This window comes from Ranitomeya variabilis, chromosome 7 (genome assembly GCF_051348905.1).
Source record: "Ranitomeya variabilis isolate aRanVar5 chromosome 7, aRanVar5.hap1, whole genome shotgun sequence".
NCBI classification, from domain to species: Eukaryota; Metazoa; Chordata; class Amphibia; order Anura; family Dendrobatidae; genus Ranitomeya; species Ranitomeya variabilis.
In genome coordinates this window covers 147,947,480-147,973,372 of record NC_135238.1, presented here as the reverse complement: position 1 = coordinate 147,973,372, position 25,893 = coordinate 147,947,480, and the positions used below count along the sequence as shown (strand labels likewise).

Sequence of the window (25,893 nt, the reverse complement as noted above, 5' to 3'; positions counted from 1 at the left end):
TCGCACAAACAGTTCAGATGACTGCTGCAGCCAATCACTGAGCTCAGCAGCTCTGCAGATGTAGACTGTATGAGCCATTTAGTACACTGATAGGCTGCAGCGATTATATACACTGAGACAGAAGCGGCAGCGGAGAGCCAGATCTGTACCCGAAGCGGGGGTGTACTATCTGATGTTGTTTTTACATACATCCTGCCATTAGGGACCAATGTTTCTAAGCCATTATGGAATTGCTTTACCTAGTTTCATATGAATCTAGCGTATACATTTTACTAGAATGGATGATTAAAGGAAACGTGGCAACAAAAAATGACCTATTGCTTAAATCATCTTTTTATTTGCCAATATCTTTGCAAAAAATGATTAAAAAAAAAATCACCTGAGATTTCGGCATGATTATTGTATTCTTTAGAATGATGCTTATATGCTCAAGGGCTGGAGGCATGGTGGGGTCACACCTACAGTACAGACCAAAAGTTTGGACACACCTTCTCATTTAAAGATTTTTCTGTATTTTCAGGACTATGAAAATTGTACATTCACACTGAAGGCATCAAAGCTATGAATTAACACATGTGGAATTATATACTTAATTTTAGTTGTTTCACACTTTTTTGTTATGGCTTATATTCTAAGTTCTTCAAAGTAGCCACCTTTTGCTTTGATGACTGCTTTGCACACTCTTGGCATTCTCTTGATGAGCTTCAAGAGGTAGTCACCGGGAATGGTTTTCACTTCACAGGTGTGCCCTGTCAGGTTTAATAAGTGGGATTTCTTGCCTTATACATGGGGTTGGGACCATCAGTTGTGTTGAGCAGAAGTCTGGTGGATACACAGCTGATAGTCCTACTGAATAGACTGTTAGAAGTTGTTTTATGGCAAGAAAAAAGCAGCTAAGTAAAGAAAAACGAGTGGCCATCATTACTTTAAGAAATGAAGGTCAGTCAGACCGAAAATTTGGGAAAACTTTGAAAGTGTCCCCAAGTGCAGTGGCAAAAACCATCAAGCGCTACAAAGAAACTGGCTCACATGAGGACCGCTCCAGGAAAGGAAGACCAAGAGTCATCTCTGCTTCTGAGGATAAGTTTATCCTAGTCACCAGCCTCAGAAATCGCAGGTTAACAGCAGCTCAGATTAGAGACCAAGTCAATGTCACACAGAGTTCTAGCAGCAGACACATCTCTACAACAACTGTTAAGAGGAGACTTTGTGCAGCAGGCCTTCATGGTAAAATAACTGCTAGGAAATCACTGCTAAGGACAGGCAACAAGCAGAAGAGACTTGTTTGGGCTAAAGAGCACAAGGAATGGACATTAGACCAGTAGAAATCTGTGCTTTGGTCTGATGAGTTCAAATTTGAGATCTTTGGTTCCAGCCACTGTGTCTTTGTGCGACGCAGAAAAGGTGAACGGATGGACTCTACATGCCTGGTTCCCACCATGAAGCATGAAGGAGGAGGTGTGATGGTGTGGGGGTGCTTTGCTGGTGACACTGTTGGGGGTTTATTCAAAATTGAAGCATACTGAACCAGCATGGCTACCACAGCATCTTGCAGCGGCATGCTATTCCATCCGGTTTGTGTTTAGTTGGACCATCATTTATTTTTCAACAGGACAATGACCCCAAACACACCTCCAGGCTGTGTAAGGGCTATTTGACCAAGAAGGAGAGTGATAGGGTGCTACTCCAGATGACCTGGCCTCCACAGTCACCAGACCTGAACCCAATCGAGATGGTTTGGGGTGAACTGGACCACACAGTGAAGGCGAAAGGGCCAACAAGTGCTAAGCATCTCTGGGAACTCCTTCAAGATTGTTGTAAGACCATTCCCGGTGACTACCTCTTTGAAGCTCATCAAGAGAATGCCAAGAGTGTGCAAAGCAGTCATCAAAGCAAAAGGTGGCTACTTTGAAGAACCTAGAATATAAGACATAATTTCAGTTGTTTCACACTTTTTTGTTAAGTATATAATTCCACATGTGTTAATTTATAGTTTTGATGCCTTCAGTGTGAATGTACAATTTTCATAGTCATGAAAATACAGAAAAATCTTTAGAGAAGGTGTGTCCAAACTTTTGGTCTGTACTGTATGTGGTATAGGTGCTAGATTATTACTCATGTTATTAATATAGCGACAACATATTCTGCAGCGTTTGTTCTGCAAATGGCAAGTGCAATGAAGATTACACCTCCAGTGAGTCTTATGCATTCATACATCTGTGAGAAGTGTCAGTGTGCTGCCCAGTATTCTCTCTCGGACGGCACACACTCCCATTGAGTGCATCTTATTCGGATCTTCAACATCGGATTAGGATAGGACATTCTCCGGGTATCACGTTGTCACTCTCAGATCTGTGATTGTCACGGCTGTGTGAATAGATCCATGAAACTCTTTTGGGCTGTGTGCTGTCCTATTTAAAAATAAAGCAAAAACTGGACATTTCACGCAGATGTTTGAATGTAGCCTTATGCTGCGTGCCCACAATCAGGAATAGTAGCATTTTGGCTGCAGTGCATTTTCGCTGCCTCCAAAACGCTGTGTTATACATTACAAGCACAGTGGATGGGATTTATAGAAATCTCATGTCCACTGTGCTTCTTTTTAACGCTGCGTAAACTGACCTGCGTGTGAGTTTCTGAACCGCAGCATGTTAATTATCTGTGTATTTTCCCTGAATACACTGTCATTAGATGCGGTAAGTCCACATAGTTCGAAAAGACAAGTGTGTATGTAGAACACAGCATTTTGGGCGCAGAGAAAATACACTGTGTCCAAAACGCTACCATTTCTGATCATGGCACATACCCTTAGGGTTAAGATGTTTTATAAAATGGGGTACCCCATACTGATTCTTTGGGTCTTGGTGATTCCTTGTGTAAGTAAAGCAACTCATATTAAATTATCTAAATATAAATTGGAACCTCCTGTAAGAAAGGGGGCTGAACCTATATGTAGGAAAATAAATGTACGTACATGACGGTTTAGGCAATATTGTCTCTATATCTGCAATCTATGGACAAATTCCTGTAAATGTGCTGGGATGATCTCTAGATTCAAGGTAAACTTAGAGGAGCAAATCATTGAAAATGCAAATAAATTACTGTAAGATGACATAATACATTGTTACAATCAACTATGGCGTGGGAGAAATGATTGCTGGAATCCACATTGTCTAATATGGTATATGGAGGTTACACAGAATTTATGATCTTATTCACTGTCTGGGACCAAACAAATTCAGAATGACTTTTGTATAGAAGAAATATAATCATAGGCAGGATTACAATGAGATGTTGAAATAAGAGTCACACAGCTGACCCGTGGTCACAGCTCACCTCCTCCCTTCTCTGCACTCCCCCATACAGGGCCGGCTCCAGGTTTTTGCGGGCCCCGGTCGAAAGAGTCTGTGGGCCCCCCCGTTAACACATACCACAATTCATGATCGCATATAACACAGCCCACGTAGCATATAACGCAGCCACGTAGTATATAGCACAGCCCACGTAGCATATAAGAGTCCATATAGTATATAGCACAGCCACATATTATATAACACAGCCCACGTAGTTAATAACACGGCCCATGTAGTATATAGAACAGCCATGAAGTATATAGCACAGCCCACGTAGCATATAACAGCCCACAGTATATAACACAGCCCGCGTAGTATATAGAACAGCCATGTAGTATATAGCACAGCTCACGTAGCATATAACAGCCCATATAGTATATAGCACAGCCACATAGTATATAACACGGTCCACGTAGTATATAGAACAGCCATGTAGTATATAGCACAGCCCATATAGTATATAGCACAGCCCATATAGTATATAGCACAGCCCACGTAGTATAGAACACAGCCATGTAGTATATAGCACAGACATGTAGTATACAGCACAGCCCCCCTCCCCCCAAGAATGGCCCCATAGTCCAGTACTCACTGTTATAGTTACAAAAAAAACACCACTCCTCACCTCTCAACGTGCCCGCGCTGCTCCCTGCTCCGGTCTCGGCGGCTGCCACTGCACTACCTGACACACAGCGAGTGCGTAATGACATCATCGCGCACCCGCAGCGGCAGTGTCAGAGGCAGAGTGGGGAATGATGGGAGAGGGAGCGTCAGGTGACGCTCTCTCCTCCATCATTTGCTTTGAACTTTACCGGCAGACGCCGGTATAGTTCAATGCTGGGTGGGGGAGTTGGCGCTGGCGACATGCGGGCCCCCCTGCCCCACATGGGCCCCATAGCGGCTGTGTGATATTCTGCTAGCTGAGGGCCCATTGGGGGATGGGGCCCTAGGCAGCTGCCTGCCCCTAACGCTGGCCCTGAATGGGCCCCCCTGTCTCGCCAGGGCCTCGGCACTTGCCCGGGTGCTGACGCCGGCGCTGCCCCATAGTAAGCAAATCACATCTCCAGGTCATTTGTGTTCTATGATGATGGCTGGACCTTCACTGTAAATACATCATTGTAAGTACACACCTGTACTTTGTATCTCCCCCACCTCATTGTAGATTGTAAGCAGGGTTGTTTTATTTTGCTTAAATCATATTATTGTTAACGCTGTTACTTATGACTGTTGTGTTTGAAACTGTAAAGCGCTGTGGAGTATGTTGGCACTATATAAATAAACATTATTATTTATAGGGCTATACAATATGTCTCTGAATGTGATTGCCGACAGCTTAGGTAAGATAGCTGCCCCCGTAATAGAGAATATAATTTAAAAAATCTACTATCAGAGAAAAAAAGAATTAGAAAACAAAGTAAGTGTCATATTTTAATTTGGGTAAAAATATCCCATTATGTAATGGAACACATATCCTTTTGGCTGCCAAGACAGTGATCAGCTGATTTACCACAAGTCTGGCGTCTCCAGACATTAGCCATTAGCTGGTGAGGTTTTTATTGTGTTACATTACCAGCAAGTAGTTTGCTAAGTTTTTGGCCGGGTTCACACAAGTATATTTCGCTGTCCATAAAGTATATTTCGCTGTCCATATATACGGACCCCAATGCCACGGCTTATCGGGGGTCTCCTGACCTGAACTTATAGCCTCATAGACCCGCAGTCAGCTGATGTCCTGATTATTGTACTTTACTTATTATATAATAGAATTGGAGCTGTCATTTTTTTTTTTTATACTTTTCCTTTCCATACCAACAAATTGACTTTACATACACACAAACACTCCCCAAAATTTGTATTTTCAGAAGAGGCAAACAACCCAGTTTCCGATGTTCTTATGAGACAGATTTATATACAGTTAAGCATTTGTTCCATGGTAACGTGAAGCTGAATATATCACTTGTTTGAAAGCAAGAAATGATCAGTTTGTCCTGATTTTTGCCTTTTAAAAGCACAAGTATTTCACTGTGAAATATTGCAGAGATCAGTGAATTTATAATTAGAATGGAGACATGAAAGTCAAATCCATCATCACAAAATCTGTCTGAAAACTGCCAAGAAAGCAAAATTACATTCATTTTTTTTACCCTTGAAAACGTTTTTGACTGAGAAGCAGAAAAGTTGTAAAAACACTTTTACTTTGAAAAATAGATACCGTAATTTACAGGTTTTTTTTTTCTTCTATGAAGAGGAAATGTGTACAATAAATTTGTACATTTGTCGAGAAAGTTTTCATCTGTTCTGTGCTTGAAATATTGTAAATCTGAATCTTTCATCTGCAGCATTAAAGGGAACCTGTCATTAGATTCACGCCGCTCAAGCCACCGGCAGCATAAATCAGAGCCGGCTGCGTCATTGCAGCTAAGTACATTTTCCTCTTAAAAACTGTGGATCATCAGAGGAAACAGTTTGAAATGCCACTGGGGACCATGTTTAGAGACTATTCCAGTGCGGCTCCTGGCCAGGTTCTCTCCCCCCACTCCCAGATCATGGGCCTCTCCTTATGTACAAACATGGGAATGAACTGTCAATCAATTGGGTGGGAGAAGCAGTGATGTCAGATCTCTTCTATTGTCCCCAATGGCTTTTCAAATTCTCTTCATTGAAACAGAGCTTTTCAGAGTCAAACATAGCTGACTTAAGTTGCACAATCAGGTTGTGATTCATGCTGTCCTTGCTTCAGGCAGCGTGAATCTTGTGATAGGCTCCCATTACATAGAGCAATGCATCTACTGTCTTAGTGGTCTAAAAAAATGAGATACCAGGGACGCAGGACGTATGTTAGAGGCAGTTGTTTCGCAGTGCTTTGTCTGTGGGACTTGGCTGGATGCAGAATTATCTAATATTACAGAAGTTTTGTATTGTCTGATTTCAGCTTTATTGGTTCCTTACTTTTTGTATCCTTGGTCAGATCATAAGATAGAGTGTGTGAAATAAGTATTGAACATGACACCAGTTTTCTAAATAGCTATATTTCTAAATGTGCAATTGACATGAAATTCTCACCAGATGTCCATAACAACCCTTTCAATAAAGGTAAAGAAATCAAACCATAGATGTCCATAAATTAAGTTATGTGTACTAATGAGAAATAACACAGGGAGAAAGTTTTGAACACGTGAAGAAAGATAGGTGCACAAAACCATGGAAAGTCATGACACTAGCTGAAACCTAGCAATAATTAGAAAGCAGCCCTTCCACTTAGTGAAAAATATCAGCTTGTTCAACTGATGACCTATGAAAAGATGCCTCCTTACCAAGGTACCACATAAGAGACATCTCACGATGGAAAAAAACAGTGAGCTATCTCAAGACCTTCACAACCTTATTATTGCAAAACATACTGGTGGCATTGGTTACAGATCCAACATTTGCTGCCCTCCTTCTTTAAATAAGTGCAATAATTGACACCTGTTTCTTCACGGAATTAATTACCTCACTAATTGAACTGCTGTTAATTAGAACACCCCCTTTCATTAAATGAGTCAATTACACCCAATTAGCAGCTTGCATGACATGACTTAATTCTCTTGATTGCCCATTACTCATCTACTCCCTAGTTATGATTTTTTTCCCATGGTGTATGATCTTTTCTGCTAAAAATAGTAATTAATCACTTTAGTGATGTTAGACTGATTTTATTTTGCATATAATTATATGTGCATTTTTTTAAAACTTTTTTTTTTCTACAAAAGTTACTGGTGCCACAGGGGGAGGAGACTGTATCCTGTGATCTTTTGTTGGCATTGACAATAGTGTTTTACTTATCCAGTACAGTGGATTGTCTAATTAGTCAGTGTAAAGCCTCGCCTCTAGAAGCTGCAGTATATGGCAGACACACAGGTCATTATTGGGCCTCCGAGTTGCCATAGCAACCATCAGCACCCTCAGATCACACTCTAAAGGTATTGATGGTCTGACATCATCTCGCTGCTGTTACTATTGACAGTAGCGTGTTGGGATCAGAGCTAGGTCCTGTCTCGGTGTATAACAGGTGGCTACTGCTGCGCATGGCATGGGCACAACTCCTGTCCTCGTTCCATCCCAGTGCTGCAACTACTTTGGATTGCGGGAAAGCACTTGCAATGTGTTGTAGTAATGTAATTTTGCAGGAAGGGGTTAGCAGTAAAAAACAAATCACACATTGATGGCATCCGAGAGCTATCTTTTTTTTGACAGACCCACTCAATTGAATGGACAAATTTGATCTGCACGTCAGAATATAAATAAATGTACCTTTTTTTGCTTACTTTCAGATCAATAATGGACATATAAGCATTTGTGCATAGGCCACAACAGGTACATGTATAATGTCTGACTGAGGCCGAACTTGGCATTGTAGGGTGGATGTCAAAATGATTTGATTGAGCTTTCAATCATCTCTGCTCACAGCATACATCTTATTAGATTGGAAATCTCGAGGGATAATACGGCAATGGCGATAACTGTATAGTCTTAGATTTTTCAATCATATAAACACCACTTCCACACAAAAAACCTTCTTTTGTGGCCTTTTGTACTCAATCAGGGTTTTTTGTGTGACATTGATATTTGGAGTTTCCATATTGTAATATTTTTCTCTTGATATCCTCTTTGGGAAAACTTGTGCTTAAATATAAACACCACTTGTTGTATTTCCTTAGGCCGGGGTCACAATTGCAAGAAACTCGCACAAGTCACGCATCTCGGTACTCGGCAGGCACTGCCGCCGGCACTCGGACCGGAGCGTGCGGCTACATGTATTTCTATGCAGCTGAGCGCTCCGGTCGCAGTGCCGCATACTGAGATGCAAGGCTCTTGCGAGTTTTCTCACAAGTGTGACCCCGGCCTTATAGTCAGTATATGCTCAGCAGTTACTTGTATCCATGCTGATTATATGAGCATATAGCTTCCCTCACCTTCATATTTAGGCTCCGTTCCCTAGATGTGCTATACTGAAGTCCAGCCCATTCTCCACTGTTTATTGCTATGGTGCATTGAGAAGTTGCTTTGTACCAGACGGACAGAGATGTATTTTTTTTCCTTCTGCGCTAGGAAGGTCCTGATGCAGATAACATCCTGGTATATGGACTTATTGTTTACTTTATATTACGGAGCCCCTTACAGAACTGTGTCCCTTTTAGGCTACTTTCACACATCAGGTTTTCAGTGTCAGGCTAAATCCGGCTAATTTTAAAAAAACCGGATCATGCGAATGTTGCCGCTGGATCAGGTTTTTTTCCCATAGACTTGTATTAGTGCCGGATTGCACCGGATGCCATTGCGTTTCGTCCGGTTTTCGCTGGATCCGGCAAATCTGCTTCCGGTTTCTTGAAAAAAGCCAGATCCGGCGCTTCCGGCTGTTTGCTACAATGAAAGCCTATGGGAGCCAGAAGGTGCCGGATAAGGAAAAAGGCGGATCCGGCGGCCTGATCCGGTTTTTTAAACTGAGCATGCTCCAAAAATTTTTTTTATCCAATACTCTAGATAGGCTAGCCGGATCCGTAAAAAAACCCGGATCCGTTGCATCAGTTTTTCAAAATCTGCGCCGGATCCAGTTTTTCCAACATTCGCCGGATTTAGCCTGACACTGAACCTGATGTGTGAAAGTATCCTCTATACTGCTGGCTGTAGTTCCTGGCGGTTCAGTGCACACTCTGGGAGAGCCAGCATACACCATGAAGAACCTCTTCTCTTTCTACATGAGTTTTCTTCTTTGTAAACCTCTTCCTAACTCATGTTAGCATTGTAGTTAGAAACGATTTAGGGATGGTACCAATGAGAGCTGTTAAATAATCTGCCACTGAAAAGATCTATTGTACGGGGCTTTCAGCGGCCGATACAGAGAGAAAAGCCTTTTTGTTTCTGTAGTAATAGAACTTGCTGAACATTGATTTCTGAATACCTGTCCACAATATTCTTTAACAATAGAAGTCGGGAATGCTCATTACCAATGATTCTATTGTTAAAGGGAAGAGCTGCTTGAGCATTTTAGAAGAGAATATTCTCTTTTTTCTTCTTTTTATTGCACTCTGTTATGATTTAAAGGGTTACACTGTTACATGGTAGGATAGGAAAAAAGGCAGGACCTTCAATTTTGACCAAGGTGTGGGAAAGGACAACCAGAATGTTATATAGGTACATCCATAATGCATGATGCAGATACCCTAGAAGAGCACATTTTTCTGTCCTAATTTAGAATGTTATTCAATTGGCTCAACAATCAAAAATGTTACACATTTGTATAAGCATTTATGTTGTTTTCTTCCATTAAATCAAGCAATGAACTCCTTTTGAAACTATTTGATTTTAAAAATGAACAGCTTGTATAATGTAGGAGAGATATATATCTTTGTACCGTGTTAGCCAGTAGATAGAAAAATATTTACGGTAGATTTGAGAGTCCTCAGTGGTTGATACCTTTTAATGGCTAACTGATAAGATGGTAACAAATTGCAAACTTTCGAGAATACTCAGGTCTCTTCATCAGGCATACACTAATACAAAATCTGAAGAATCGTTTATCCCTCTCCCATAATGATAGTTCTGCTTCATGTCACTTGTCTTATCTATGGCATTATTTCTGTGCCCTTTTGTGTGTAACTATGTGATTCTTCAGATTTTGTATTATTCTATGCTTGATGAAGAGACTTGAGTAGTCTTGAAAGCTTGCAATTTGTTACTTTTTAATGGCTAACTGAAAAGATGGTATCAACCACTGAGGACTCTCAAATCTAAATATTTTTCCAACTTTTATAATGAGTTTCATGTAAAAATTCCTTAAATCAGGTATGTCCTGTTCAGGGGTTGCGCTAGTCTCTGCTACACTGAGCATACGCCGGTTGTCAATTCCAACTCATTCTCAGTATTTGCTTCCTGCCCACCGCTCTATTACTTTTAAATACTGACAGTGTGCTCCCCCATCCTCTATAAAGAGAAGTGACGGGCCGGATTCACTTCTCTTTATAGCCTGGCGAGGGACCAAGATAGTCGGCCCAACACTTCTCTTTATGGATGGTGGGGCAGTGCAGTGTCAGTGCGCATTGAAAGTAATGGAGCAGTGAGCAGGAAGCAAATGATGAGCATGTGTTGGAATTGACAACCAGCACATGCTCAGTGTAGCAGAGAATAACATAACCCCTGAAAAGGACATCCCTGATGACGTCCCAGTTCAGGGAGGTGACAGGTGCCGTGGTAGTGATTGCAGCATCGTACCTGATGAAGTCTCTTTTGAGAATCGCCAGTGCATGCTGGAAGACTCAAACAAAATGTCATCAGATGTCAGATAAAAGAAAACAATAGGTTAAAGAGAAAACAGTAGGGAATTTTTTTTATTGAAGTTCATTAGACAAGTTATTAGTTTTTAAAATTAAATTATTAGGCATTAATATTAAATTAACTGCTTAGTTTCAGACAGCCCTTTTAATAGTTTATTTTTTATCAATTAAAAAAATGCAAAATGGATGAATAAAAGAGAAATCAAAATCAAATCGATATTTGGAGTGACCACCCTTTCCCTTCAAAACAGCATTAATTCTTGTAGGTACACATGCACTTTTGTTTTTGAAGGAGCTTACAAAGGAGGTTGTTCCAAACATCTTGCAGAAATAACCACAGATCTACTGTGCATGCAGGCTTGTGCAAATCCTTCTGTCTCTTGATGTAATCCTGGACAGGATCAAATATGTTGACATCAGGGCTCTCTTGGGTCATATCATTGCTTCAAGGACTCCCTGCTCTTCTTTACACTAAAGATTGTTCTCAAAGACATTAAATGTATGTTTGTGATTGTTGTTCTTTAGCAGAATAAACAACATTTTCAAAACTGGGTATAAGGTTCTTCATTAACATTTTGATCAGAATGTACGAAGCCCACTGATATGTCATTCTGAAACTCTTAGTGGGTCTGTAACTTGCCTGATGTAATGCTTCGTGGCCACCACCACCTCAGCGATACTACCCCAGCAGAGTGTGTGACACAGGTGCTGCACAGCCCCCATGCAGCAAAGCCCCCCATTGCTCCAGGTCACACCTCCCACAGGCACAACAATGACCTCCCCACAGCCCCAGCACCAAGTGAAAAGATTAAAAAAAAACCTCTAAACTCTAAAAACTCTGGTCTCAAAGAGAAAATGGTGTGCAAAATAGGCAGAAAACCTCGACACTCATTCGCTAATTTAAATTTACATTTTATTGGCCATTTCAGCAGAGAATCTGAAAAAAAAAGAGCGTGAGTACATATTAGGACGCAATGTGCCTTAGAAGCCACCCTCTTTTTTTGTAAGAAAATGTACTTCTTTCCACAAACTTTGCATTATTCTTTCATAAAACAAATAAACAATTGTGATGAATAAAAAGATAAAATACGAACCTTCAAATGTGAGACGAGTTCAGGCGCAGTGAGCCTGAGACGCCACAAAGGTCAGATCTGCTCTCCAGAAGGTCTTAGGTAGCACTGTGAACTCAGGTTTCAAAAATCAAGTATACACAAAATAACTGGGAGAGGGGAGATTTTTCCGGAGCCGATTTCATAAATACACAGGTAAAAGGCACTACGTTTTACCTGCGGATTTACAGCAGATTTTGTGTGGATTCCACCTGCGGTTTTACACCTGCGGATTCCTATTATGGAGCAGGTGTAAACCGCTGCGGAATCCGCACAAAGAATTGACATGCTGCGTAATGTAAACCGCAGCTTTTACCCTTCGCCACGACAGCACCCCACATGAGAGAGAGGGATCCGCCCATAGGAACAGGAAACCTACAGAATAAAAGGAGGCGGTCCCCTCTCCTCCTCAGTTTAGGTTTCCTGTTTCTATGGGAACCCCGAAGTACCTGCAGTCCAAAAAAGGATTCCTGGGCCATGCACCCGCCTGCGTCAGTCTCTGGTGGAACGGCAGGGGCTGCGGTGCCAGAAGCAGCGGCGGGGGAGCCACTGTTTGCAGCCTCCCCCCTCGTCTGATCATCGCCATGGTCCGGGTTCGGTACCGCTGGGCCGCCCGGATCCATGAGGACGCGCGCGCTCAGCGGCCGGCTTCTTATCCAGCAGCCGCCGCATGGTAAGGAGGAGCGGCGCGTCTAACCCGGAAGTCGCTGGAGCACTTCCGGGTTGGGTCCGGGGAGGCAGGAGATTCGGCGCCAGATTTAAAAGTGCAGCACTAGCGTCGGCCGGTGTGTGTAAGTATGGCTTCACCGGCCGATGTAGCGCACTTGTCTGCAACAGAGCAGTCTCCCAGTAAGGAGACAAGCGCCAGGAGCAGCACCAAAAGTGGAGATCGATCCCAGGAAAAACGATCTGCCACCAGACAGAAAGGTCTTTCAGCCAAGAATCCGCCTCCAGAACCGGTACCTGTCAGCTTCACTGGGTGAGTTTTAAAAGAGTCTCTTCCCATATGCTGATATATGTTCCTCCTATATCCCCTTCCTCTAGACTAAGAAAAGGACACATAAAACCAAACACAAAGAATGTGCCTTATGCTTGCAACCCCTCCCGGACTCATATACTAAGAGATTATGTGCAGAGTGCATCGTACTGACCTTACGGCAAGAAAACGTAATGACCCCGTCTGACGTTAGAGCCATAATTCGTGAAGAGATGCAAGGTCTGGCCCATACAAGTAGCACCAGTACCCGCCAGCCCAGCAGGTCCCGATCTCCAGTAAGCTCGGAGTCAGAGGTAGTGCAAAAATCCTCTGATGAAGAGGAGTCCCAGCAAAGTTCATCAGAATATGAAGGAGGGCTTTGTCTACCAAATAGTAGCGTAGACAGTTTAATTAAAGCCGTCAGGAGCACGATGGGGTGCCCAGATGAGAAGGGAAAGAAGTCAGCGCAGGACATCATGTTCGCGGGATTAGGACAAAGAAAACGAAGGTCCTTCCCCACCATACCCACAATTAAGGAGCTGGTTAAGAAAGAGTGGGAAAAACAACATACAAGAGGATTCTTGCCATCCTCTGCTAAAAGACGCTACCCCTTCAGTGACGAAGAACTTAGTTCCTGGCAAAAAATTCCAAAAGTTGATGCGGCAGTGGCTTCAACTTCTAAACAGTCGGTCTTGCCTGTGGAGGACTCAGGGACTCTAACGGATCCGTTAGACCGAAAGGCAGAAGCCTTACTTAAGAGGTCATGGGAGGCAAATACGGGGGCATTCAGGCCAGCCATTGCTAGCACCTGCACTGCAAGGTCACTGCTAGTATGGACAGAGCAGCTGGAGGAACAAATTAGAGGTGGAGCTTCGAGGAATACAATTCTGTCGAAAATCCCTCTAATGAAAGACGCAGTAGCATTTCTAGCAGATGCGTCGGTAGATTCACTACGCCTAACAGCCAGGTCAGCCGGCCTAGTAAACACAGCCCGGCGAGCACTCTGGTTGAAGAATTGGAAAGGGGACGCACAGGCCAAAGCAAAACTTTGCGCGATCCCCTGCCAGGGTGAGTTCCTATTTGGGAAAGCTCTGGACGAGCTCTTAAATAAAGCAGGAGAGCGGAAGAAAGGCTTCCCTAACCAGTACCTTCCCTCTTACAGGAGAGCTTTCAGGAGACGCCCCTTCACCAGGAATAAACCTACTGAGCAAAGGGAGCGCTGGGAGGCAAAGGATCCAAAACAAAAAGGTGCTCTGTTTTCCGGATCCTATAACCAAAAACGCAACAAGTACCGTTAATTATGAAGTGGGCGGTAGATTGAAGTATTTCTCTTCTAAATGGAAATTAATAACATCTAGTCCTTGGATTCTGGACATTATTGGGAATGGATTAAAGTTAGAATTTGATAGAATCCCTTGGGATTCTTTTATTGTAACATCTCCGAGAGGTCAACAACAACAAGAAGCTCTGGAATCAGAGATCCTATCGCTTCTATCTAAAAAAGTATTGATAGAAGTTCCCCGGGATCAAGAAGGGAGGGGGTTCTATTCCCCTTTATTCTTGATCAATAAACCGGATGGTTCATTCAGAACCATCATAAACCTCAAAAAACTAAATTCCTTTTTACGTAACCACACTTTCAAAATGGAATCCATTAGTTCTACCATCAAGCTTTTGTTCCCTAGGTGTGTCATGGCCGGGATAGACCTAAAAGATGCATACTATCATCTTCCAATACATGCCGAACACCAGCAGTATCTAAGAGTAGCGGTCATCCTGGAGGGACAGGTTCGTCACTTCCAATATGTGGCAATGCCATTTGGGCTTTCTATGGCCCCCCGCATTTTTACAAAAGTGATGTTAGAGGTAATGGCTCATCTACGCCAACGGGACACTTTAATAATACCCTACCTGGATGACTTACTAGTAGTAGGGAATTCTGTAGCTCAATGTAAATTGCGGTTATCTAACACAATCTCATCCCTGCAGGAGTTGGGTTGGATTATCAACTTCGAAAAGTCCAGGCTGAATCCAGACACTACTCAAATGTTTCTAGGGATCCAGCTAGACTCAGTAAGTCAAAAAAGCTTCCTCCCGCATTCAAAGAAAAGGACTATACAGTCAAAGGTGTCAGAAGCGATAAAGAACCCCTACATGACACTAAGGAAGGCTATGTCCTTACTGGGATCATTGTCCTCATGTATCCCGGCTGTACCATGGGCTCAATTTCATACCCGCCAATTACAGTTCAAAGTACTGTCAGCCCAGGGACGGGTAGGACACCTAGAGAGTAAACTAACTCTCTCTAGAGATGTCATAGAATCTCTATCCTGGTGGCTAGATATGGGACACCTTTCAGGGGGTGTACCATGGATAATAGATCCATCCAGAATAATTACTACAGACGCCAGCCCTACGGGATGGGGTGCACATATGGAGGATGATATAGTCCAGGATACCTGGAATCAGTCAGAATCATCATGTTCATCAAATTGGAAAGAGTTAACAGCAGTAGGGAAAGCCTTAAATTATTTTCTTCCACAGATCCAAGGAGCAGATGTAAGAGTTTTCTCAGACAACTCCACCACAGTGGCCTATGTAAACCGCCAGGGCGGTACACGGTCAGGAAGTCTGATGACCATCGCAGGAGAGATCTTCCAGTTCGCAGAGGCTCATCTTGCGTCCCTAACAGCCCTACACATCAGAGGCATAGAGAATACCAAAGCGGACTACCTCAGCCGAAACAGGCTGCGCCAGGGAGAATGGTCCTTAAACAGAGCCGTGTTCAGACTAATAACAAAGGCATGGGGAGTGCCTCAGATAGATCTATTTGCCACAAGAGGCAACAGACAGGTAGAAAGATTCGCTTCCCTGAACTCCATGGATCACCCAGACATGCTGGACTCTCTACACCATCCTTGGAACTTCAAACTGGCGTACGCCTTTCCTCCAATGTCTCTGATTCCGCTAGTGATCAGGAAGATCAGGAGGGAGCAAGCAAGGATAATCCTCATTGCACCCTTCTGGCCAAAAAGACCGTGGTTCTCCTGCCTCCAGAGCATGTGTCTATCCGATCCATGGATTCTTCCATTGGACAAGGAACTACTGTTCCAGGGGCCGTTTTTCCACCCGCAAGTGAAAGGGCTTCACTTGACGGCGTGGAACTTGAGCGGCAATTATTAACTTCAAGGGGTTTCTCAGAACAACTAGTAAACACCCTGCTACTAAGTAGGAAAAGATCTACCACCCTGATATATAGCAGGGTATGGAAAAAATTCTTAGACTTTCATACAGTACCATTCACTAAGCAGGTTCCGATAACACCTATTCTAGAGTTCCTACAAAAAGGTAGAGAATTAGGACTATCAGTGAACACCTTAAGAGTCCAGATATCAGCGTTAGGAGCCTTATATGGATATAATATAGCCGCTGATAGATGGGTCTCCAGATTCATTAAGTCTTGTGAACGGAGTAACCCAGTACATATTCCCCGTCTACCTCCGTGGGATTTAAATCTAGTGCTAGAAGCCTTAACCAGCTCCCCATTTGAGCCTCTAGATTCTATACCTCTAAATGTCCTCACATATAAGGTAGCCCTCTTGGTAGCCCTGACCTCAGCCAGACGTGTTAGTGACATCCAGGCACTATCGGTAGACCCACCATTCTTACTGACATTCCATGACCGAATAGTCCTAAAACCAGACCCCTCATACCTCCCTAAGGTAGCATCCACCTACCACAGGTCACAGGAAATATTTCTCCCTTCCTTTTTTGATTCTCCTGTAACCCCTGAACAACATAAGTTCCACACCTTAGATGTCAGAAGAGCCATCCTGACTTATATAGAAAGGTGTCAAACATGGAGGGAGAGTAGGGCTCTGTTTATCTCCTTTCAGGGCCACAAGAAAGGACATGGGGTCACGAGAGCTACCATATCTCGGTGGATCAGAGATGCTATCTGCTTGGCCTATACATCGAAAGGCGAGATTCCTCCAGTGGGTATTAAAGCGCACTCAACACGAGCCATGGCTTCCTCCTGGGCGGAACAAGCGGATGTCCCGATCCATCTAATATGTAAGGCCGCAACTTGGTCTACACCTTCTACCTTTTACAACCATTATAGACTTGATCTATCTTCATCGTCTGATTTGACATTTGGTAGAGCTGTGCTTAGTACAGTTATCCCACCCGAGTAATGACTCTCTGAAAGTCTCTCATGTGGGGTGCTGTCGTGGCGAAGGGTAAAAAGCCGGATTACTCACCGGTAATGCTCTTTTAATGAGTCCACGACAGCACCCATTTACAACCCTCCCTGATTATGCACAGCTCCTTCTTTAAGTTCACAAATAATGGTTGTATAGAGTTTTTAAGATATTTTGCTGAATAAGAATTAATACTAAAGCTTTTGCGGTTCCCTTTTTATACTCTGTAAACTAAACTGAGGAGGAGAGGGGACCGCCTCCTTTTATTCTGTAGGTTTCCTGTTCCTATGGGCGGATCCCTCTCTCTCATGTGGGGTGCTGTCGTGGACTCATTAAAAGAGCATTACCGGTGAGTAATCCGGCTTTTTCCGTGCGTTTTTCTCCGCAACATGTGCAGTGCGGATTGCTTTTTCCATATGTTTCCATTGTATTGTAAACGCATGGAAAGCTGCTGCATACCCGCAGCGGCGGATCTGCTGCGGATTCGCAGCAAAATCCGCAACGTGTGCACCATAGCCTTATTCCGCCAATGTTTTTGAGGTTTTATTTTTACAAAATTTATTGTCCAGTGAAAAAATGTCCTTGCAACATAATTGTTTAGGTCAGTATGAAAACGGTGATGCCAAACTTGTATAGGTTTTGTTATACTTTCATAGTGGAAAAACGAATTCTGAAATTTATAAAAAAAAAAATAAATATATATATATATATATATATATATATATTGTACCGTATATGGTTTTTTAATTTGCCATTTTCTGAGACCTGTAACTTTTTTATTATTCTGTCTGTGGATCTGTGTAAGGGTTTGTTATTTTGCATGTTGAGCTGTAGTTTTCAAAGACTTTGGATGCATAAAACATATTGATTCCTTCTTATTGCATATTTTGGAGAAACTGAAAAAGCACAAATCTTGTGATCGACTGGACTTTTACCGTTTTACGAATGTGACAGTATCAATTATTTTCATATTTTTTTTTTGTTTCTTTATTTTTAACTGAGCCTGATTTAAACCTGTAGAGATATTTGAGACAGATATGTATCTATCTTTTTAAGTTCAGCCTACATTTGAGCTTCACAGATGTACCAAGATGGCGGCAACGGGGCCTCCAGGTGGACCCTGGCTACCATGCTAAACCACCAGTTCACTGTGATTGCGTCATGGAGGTTGGCAGTTGGCGCGGGTGTGTGTGAAAAACGGAGATCGTGCTATTTAAATGCTGTTGTCAGTCTATGAAAGTGACATTTAAATAGTTAAACTACAGCTATGGCAGCTAGTGCCAATCACTGCTAATTATTACAGCTGTCATCTGCTGACTCCACTCCTGAACCTACTCTTTAAATGCACACCCTAGCTGTTATGTTTGCATGATTGCAGCCAGGTACCGTATAATTTTTCTCTAAAATGCTCCAAACGTTTCAGAGAAAATGTAGTTCCAGGATCCAGTTATGTACATGCAAGGGAGAGACTTGCTGATCGGCTGCGGCAGTGCTTTGGAATAACCTGGTGGGTGTGGTGGCAGACGAGTCTGGTCTCCGGCTATATTTCCGGGCCGGATCCTCAAAGTTTATTTTCTCTGAAATGCTGTAGCCTGAATCTCCTGACTGGTTCCCTTTAACTAATCTTGGACGATATCTGCATTTAGGCAACTGAGTATACTTATACTTAATTGATGTACTACGTGCACTGGGATGAACTGTATCATCTACTCTCTCTTCTATAGCACATACAGAGCTGAAGAACCCATTTAGTATTTCTGCCTTCTCTTCATCTTTAGTGGCCAACTTCCCGTATCCATATTCAGATGACCTACCCGTGCGGACCTTGTTTTTTGCATTTAAATCGACTCTGGCAGCAGGATTGTGCTCAGTAAGCTACAGACATTGTCAGGTTGGCGCCATTATACTGATTAAAGTGATACCTGCGTTGATGAAATCTGTCTTGTGGTTGTTGTTTAATCTGTATTTGTAGTTTTCAGTTAATGAGATTCTGGTGTTTCGGGCCGGCCTGTGTATCACTGTCACAGCCTTAAACCTGAGAGGATTGGCCTTTGTAAAATCAAGTGTTTTGCCCTCCCCGCCTGAGTGTTTTTTTTTTTTTATAGTGTTAGCAAAATGAAATGATTTTCAAGCTCTACATTGTTGGAAATGACCATCACCTTTTGTTGGCTTTTCCGTGAACTGACCCATAAAATGATCCTGCAGCAAGCTGAGGAATTATCTCCCATTTGCAGATGACGCAGAACCAAGACCACAGTCAATATCTGTGTGGTTAAAATCGCACATAATCTCTACTGTACCAGCCTGTGTAGTCCGCACCATCTGATTATACAGCCGACCCTCCAGCTCCTGGTTGGTGTTGGAGGGTCTTTAGAGTACCAAAATAACTTTAGTCTTTACATCTCTTTATAATTTCACCTGCAAGGTTTCGACTTCCTCGCAATCCTCCACCCTCCCATGGTCATTGTCACACTCTATTTCATATCCCTCCTAACTAGTGATGAGCGAACGTTCTCGGCTAAGGCGTTATCAGAGCGTACTTGTGTGCTATCAGTGTCTTCAGTGTGCTCAGATAATATGTACACATCCCCTGGGCTGCTTGTCTCACAGCTGTTCGACAGACGGCAACACATGCAAGGATTACCTGTTTGTTAGGCAATTCCTGCATGTGTTGTAGCTGTCAAACAGCCACATGACATGCAGGCACGGGAACTCGAGCACGCAGAAGACACTGTTAGCACACGAGCATGCTCAGATAACACCTTATCCGAGAACGTTCACTTATCACTACTCCTAACATAAAATGGGCCAGATGTTCTCCTCACCTTCTCTAACCTATCTGGTGCAGGTTATCTGAAGAACACAGATTGTACTTGGTGATCTAGGAGCCAAAATCCTCTGCTCTGCACCAAGGCTGAAGCCATGTTTTTAACTCCCCAAGTTCCCACTTTCTCTCTTGTGATGTGCATGGCACAGGCAGAACCCCCGAGAATACTATCTTCAAGGTCCTTCTCTTCATCTGGTACCCTAATTCTTTAAAATTATTACGGATTTTCCACTTATTCTGTCATTGGTTCCCACATAGAGCACAACAGCTAAATTATCATTGGGCCCCTGCAGCAATTTCAGTCTGTTCCACCACATGTGGAACCCTGTCACCAGGGAAGCAGCAATCCATTTAGTTGAGGTGGTCTTGGCAACAGATTTTTCTATCCATCTACCAGATTATAGAACCCTACCTACATTGCTACCCCCGTTATCCTACACACAAGCTGTTAGCTTACCTGTTCCTTTGGCTTTTAGAAACAGCAGTATCCACTTAGGTTGTCATTTCTGAGACTAACACCCAGTTTGGCAATTTTGCATGTGATTACAGAAATGTGAATTGCCTTCCTTTTCTTAGTACTCTTTCCATTCCCCCAGCTACATTTATCTGGCTATTTGCCTGTTCATCTTGCCCCACAGCTCCAACCTCCATGTCTACCCCACTAACTGCTCACTCACCGAGAAGCATGCTCCTCTCAGGATCGCCAATCGCCCTAGACCTCCAGCTCCACCTGTGCCTACATACGGCACCCTGTGCACTGAAGGGAAGCATCAACTCCTGCTATTATTCAATAAAACAAAAATGGCAAAGAATAATTAGAAAAAAAATGTATTGGAGGCGGTGAATCCGCACAGTTCAGTGAAAACATGTGGAGTCACCTGCGTTCAGTAAACGACAGCGAGCAGGCGCTGCATCCAAAGTGCTGTCACTTCTGGATCGTGTGCACCCGGCCTGAAATGTAAAGTGCTGCAGAATAGGATGGCTCTATGGAAATAAAAATTATTATTATTAAAAGGTAGGGAAACATTAAAGGGAACTTGTCACCAGGTTTGGCCGATATAAGATGCGGCCACCGCCTTTCAGGGCTTATCTACAGCATTCCTTAATCTGTAGAAAAGCCCCCCGATCCAACCTGAAAGATAAGAAAAATTAAGTTTTATTATACTCACCTTTGGGTCCGGTCCGATGGGTGTTGCAGGTCCAGGCCAGGCACCTCCCATCTTCTTGCGATGCCGGCCTCCTGTTGCTTCACAAGCTCCCCGGCATCACGCTCTTGTACAGATGTACTTATCTGCCCTGTTGAGGGCTGAGCAAAGTACTGCAGTGCGCAGGCTCTGGGAAAGGTCAGAGAGGCTCGGCACTGCAGTACTTTGCTGCAGTCATATACACCATTCACCTGACCAGGCCAAAATAATGTTTTGCCCAGGTGCTATGTGTCAGCACACACTTTTTTTTCATTTATATTTCGTCCAACTGTGTGCAGTGCGCAGGCACCGGGAAAGGTCAGAGAGGCCCAGCACTGCAGTACTTTGCTCTGCCCTCAACAGTGCAGATAAGTACACCTGTACAAGAGCATGATGCCGGGGAGCCTGTGAAGCAAGTAGGAGGGTGGCATCGCACGAAAATGGGGGGAGCCGGACCTGCGACACCCATCAGACTGGACCGCCCTGCAGGTGAGTATAATAAAACATATTTTTCTTATCTTCCAGGTCGGGGGCATTTCTACAGCATTATAGAATGCTGTACATAAGCCCTGAAAGGTGGTGGCCGCATCTTATATCGGCCAAAACTGCTGACAGGTTCCCTTTAACTACGTACAAGTGTTAAACTCCTTTCAACTCCTGTTGTTTAACTCCCATTTTATTCACACACCACTTTGCTTTGCAAGCTGAGACTAGCCACGGGTTTTTATCATTTCAACAAATAAAGTTTAATGTATTATGGAAAGTTTTTACAATTTTATACGCTTTATAAATTTAATTGGTCTATGGCAGGAAGTTTTGATAATGGAGCAGTTTCAGATCGAAATATAAATCCCTCAACGTTTTTGTAACCACTATAAAATACAAACCATCAAGTTTCTCATTGGTTTGTATCCACACAGTTCTTTAAAAAGTAAGAGGTTGTGTTCGTAACTCATGTTGTGACGTGTTTTGCACGTTTGCCAGAGCTGTGGCGAGGGTGGTACTCTTGTGCAGTCATATACACCATTCACCTGACAAGGACAAAATAATGTTTTGCACAGGTGCTATGTGATAGCACACACTTTTTTTTTCATTTATATTTCGTCCAACTGTGTGGTCAGTGTCTTATATGTCGCACTGTATAGTGAAAATGCTGTATACGTTGGAGGTATGTAAATCATGAGAAGTAAACGGACACTACCCTGTAAGTAACTTGCTGCTGCCTTTTTAGGTTTGAGTCAGGAATAAATCCAAAATGGTAGACAGACCTGAAAAAGACTGCATTTTTTATTTTTTTTTTGCAAACGCATCTTTGGATTAAAAGCTGCACATAAAAACCTGATAGAATGAGCACACGCCAATGGTGACAACTTACACATGCTTCGTGTATACTAACCTCTCATGTTTTCTGTCTGATGTAAATATTGGGGGACATTCTGTTACTTGTATGTGTTTATTATATATAGTGTGGTCACAAATGTATAAAATAATTGACTTCTAGAAGGAAGGAAACATGAGAACAGTCAGAAGGGGCATGGCACTAGGTTATTTTTTGTAATTTTATTAGATTACAGAGAAGTGGTTTTACAAGTGGCGTCAAGCCTTAACTATTAACGCGCGATATGAATCAGCCAAGCTAGTGCTATACCGAGCCTTTATGTCTCAGAAATACAGTGACTCATGAATGACTGTAACTATTCTTGTACGAGCGCCGGTTAAGGCTTTTTATTCTTTGGACATAACAATATTTTCATTTGATACTGGCCGAATCTACCTGCCACTTTATATATTGAGGGATGTAATGGTTTTAGTCAGAATTTTCTTTAACCCCTTAGTGACGGAGCCAAATTTTTGAAATCTGACCAGTGTCACTTTATGTGGTAATAACTCTGGAATGCTTCAACAAATCCCAGTGATTTTGAGATTGTTTTTTCGTGACACATTATACTTTATGATAATGGTAAATTTAGGTGGATATGTTTTGTGTTTATTTATGAAAAATATCAGAAATTTGAGAAAATTTTTAAAAAATTAGCAATTTTCAAACTTTGAATGATTTTCCCTTTAATCCAGATAGTCATAGCACAGCAAAACATTGATAAATAACATTTCCCTCATGTCTGCTTTACATCAGCACCATTTGTAAAATGTTATTTTATTTTGTTTGCATTTTAGGAGGTTTAATAATGCAGCAGTAATTTTTCATTTTTTCAATGAAATTTACAAAGTATATTTTTTTTAGGGACCTATCCATGTTTGAAGTGACTTTAGGGGTCCTATATATTGGCAAACCCCCCAAAGTTATACCATTTTAAAAACAGCTCCCCCTGACATATTGAAAACTGCTGTCAGGTAGTTTATTAACCCTTCAGGTGCTTTTCAGGAATTAATGCAAAGTGGCATGACAGAAATGAAAATGTGTATTTTTACCACCTAAATGCCTCTAACTTCTGAACAGATTACTAGAGCTGTCAGACTGTAAGGCCGCTATTTGGTCATGAACTGCCATGGCAAACATCAGGACCACAAAATCATGACCTGAGGGCACCAACTGGGATAAAGAGGAAGCCCCCACACTCTGTTAACCATTTATAATGATGTAGTCACTATTGACAGCAGCATCTAAGGGGTTAAACAGATTTGGATGGTGCAAACACTGATCGTGGCTGATGCAGTAAGTTGTCAGCTATAGTGTAGAGCCGACAGCTGCTGGATTGTCACCTGTATGGGGAGGATATTCTCTTATATCTCAGGTCAGTTAAAAGACGTATTGGCTGTCATTAAGGGGTTAAAAGAAATGGAAAATATAAATGAAACAGAGATATGTCCATATCCAGATGTTTGCGTGAAAGTGAACATATTCATTTTTTTTGTTTGCTTTTTATTTTGTTTATCTAATCAAACAACTTGGAAACCGCAAGTTGGGATGTGGTTTCTCTACAACTGTAGCATGTCTGGTCTTGGTTTTGTTGCAGGTTATTTCCTTTGTAGGGAGCTTGTTACACAAATGAATCATAAAAGATCATAAAAGGATATGTTCATGCCTTTTTTCTTTTTTTGACACTCCCTCCTCCAAAAAAGCAATGTTTTACAGTACCAGCAAAGTGAAATCGCAAGCATCACATGCTGCTTATTTTTTCCTTCAGATTTGAAGCAGTTTCAAATCCGTAGTATGTAAATTTTTTTGTGTTTTGAACTGAATGGGAAAGAAAATACACATGTACACATACCCTAGTAGTAGTATTGTGATTGTTTCTAGGGTGATACACTAACAAACATTGATACAAACCTGCTGCTCTTTATCAGATTTTTTCCAATGCATATTTAAAGGGAATGTCCAGCCTATGTGACTGCAGACTTGTGAATCCTCACATCATGCACATTGTGAAGATTGTGAGTTGCATACTTCCAGCCACATTCTGACTAGTCGTGTCTGACATTGCTTAATACACTTACAATGAGCAAGGCTCTGCACGTCTAGTCAGCCTGTACCCGCACTTGTACAAATCACATACTTGTGGTTATGCGCCCACCACCGGCACATTGCACGCGATGTGAGGACTCACAAGTCTGCAGTCACATACAGGGACTTGAGACTTGTAGCCCAAGGCTGAACAATCCCTTTAAATTGTTGGAGGGCTTTGCTGATTCTATGAGCATGACCCTTGCTTTCATTCTCCAGGAAAAAGTGGTCAGACTCAAGCAAGCCCTCACCATTATAGTCTGACAGTGCAGAAACATCTGAGAGTTTAAGGGGGTGTCTGAGCATGTGTCGTCATTTTTTTTTTCTTTGTGAATGAGAAAAACAATTCTCTCATGTCTCATGTTAAACTGTTATACTTGAACCAAAAGATAATTAAAAGCAGTAATTTTGTTATGATTATCCAAAGATAAAATTGACCCTTTCCTTGTAATAGAACGGTCTTTCAGATGAAAATTCATTTTATATTTTGATAGATGAGACATTTATGAATGCAGCGATACCAAATGTGTTTTATTTCCTTTTATCTTTAATGGGGAAAAAGTGGTTTGAAGTTTTATCTTTATTTTCATATTTAAAAATTGTAATTTTTTTTCTTTTACTTATTTCTTTTAGTCCCCTTGATCTTGCAGTTGTACGATTGGTTTCTCTATATAAGAACTACCACAAAAATGCAGCATATAATGAAAAGGATGTTCTCCTATGAAGCCCACCCTCAGACTGGGCTTCACAGGAGGACGAAGATTGCAGCCACGGGGAGAGATCGGCTGGCACCCAGCTGCCCTAATAACTCATCTGTCCCTCAAGATTCCATTGCATGGAGCCAGTGGTAGATGGTGACTGATCGCATTGACAATTGCACCATTTAAATGCCATCAGAGATTGACAGTGGCATTTTAGTGGCTAAACTACAGCGGCTGCTCTGGTTACAGGCAGATGCCAGCTACGTGTTACAGCTGAGGCTGAGGCTCTCCATACATGGGGACATGTCATGAGAGAGAGTGAGATCCAGAATTGAAAATGCAGGAACGGGCAGTGCGAAAAAAACAGAATCGGTAGCTGGATCCAGTCAATACACCACACGTTTCATCCGTTTATCGCTGTAACCGTCGCTTGGCGTTTTTTCGCCGGACAGAAAAAAACGTTCATATGGACGTTTTCTCTGTCTGCCGGAATAGAAATTTTGGATGGATCCGGCAAAAAAACGGATGAAACGTGTGGCCATCAGGCACAATCCAGCGCTAATACAACTCTATGAGAAAAAAACGATCCGGCGGAAAAAAGAAAACGGATCCGTTTTTTTCAAAACTCGCCGGATTGTGCCTGATGGAAAAAAACCTGATGTGTGAAAGTAGCCTTAGATAGTTTAGCAGATTAAAAATTGTGGGGTTCCTCTTTTGGGATCCACTGAAGGAAGATGTTGGTTTTTCCTTTTTATTTACAGGCTT

At 42.4% G+C, this 25,893-nt stretch overlaps 2 protein-coding genes across 22 annotated transcripts in view; both read left to right on the top strand.

Annotated features, from left to right (window-relative positions):
• ABI2 (abl interactor 2) overlaps window positions 1-25,893 on the top strand; it is a 142,728-nt gene that overhangs the window by 18,613 nt on the left and 98,222 nt on the right. The gene's annotated exons all lie outside the window — the stretch shown is intronic.
• On the top strand, window positions 12,091-25,069 carry LOC143785099 (uncharacterized). Its single transcript, XM_077273772.1, has 4 exons — window positions 12,091-13,819; window positions 13,914-14,702; window positions 18,678-18,823; window positions 25,061-25,069. The coding sequence occupies exons 1-4, from the start codon at window positions 12,946-12,948 to the stop codon at window positions 25,067-25,069; spliced, it is 1,818 nt and encodes a 605-aa protein (XP_077129887.1). The 5' UTR covers window positions 12,091-12,945.

Coding starts and splice junctions, on each gene's coding strand:
- LOC143785099 (XM_077273772.1), top strand. CDS start 12,946: ATGACCCCGTCTGACGTTAGAGCCATAATTCGTGAAGAGATGCAAGGT. Junction 13,820..13,913: donor TTGCGCGATCCCCTGCCAGG/GTGAGTTCCTAT, acceptor TCCCTCTTACAG/GAGAGCTTTCAGGAGACGCC. Junction 14,703..18,677: donor AGGGAATTCTGTAGCTCAAT/GTAAATTGCGGT, acceptor TCTCTTCTATAG/CACATACAGAGCTGAAGAAC.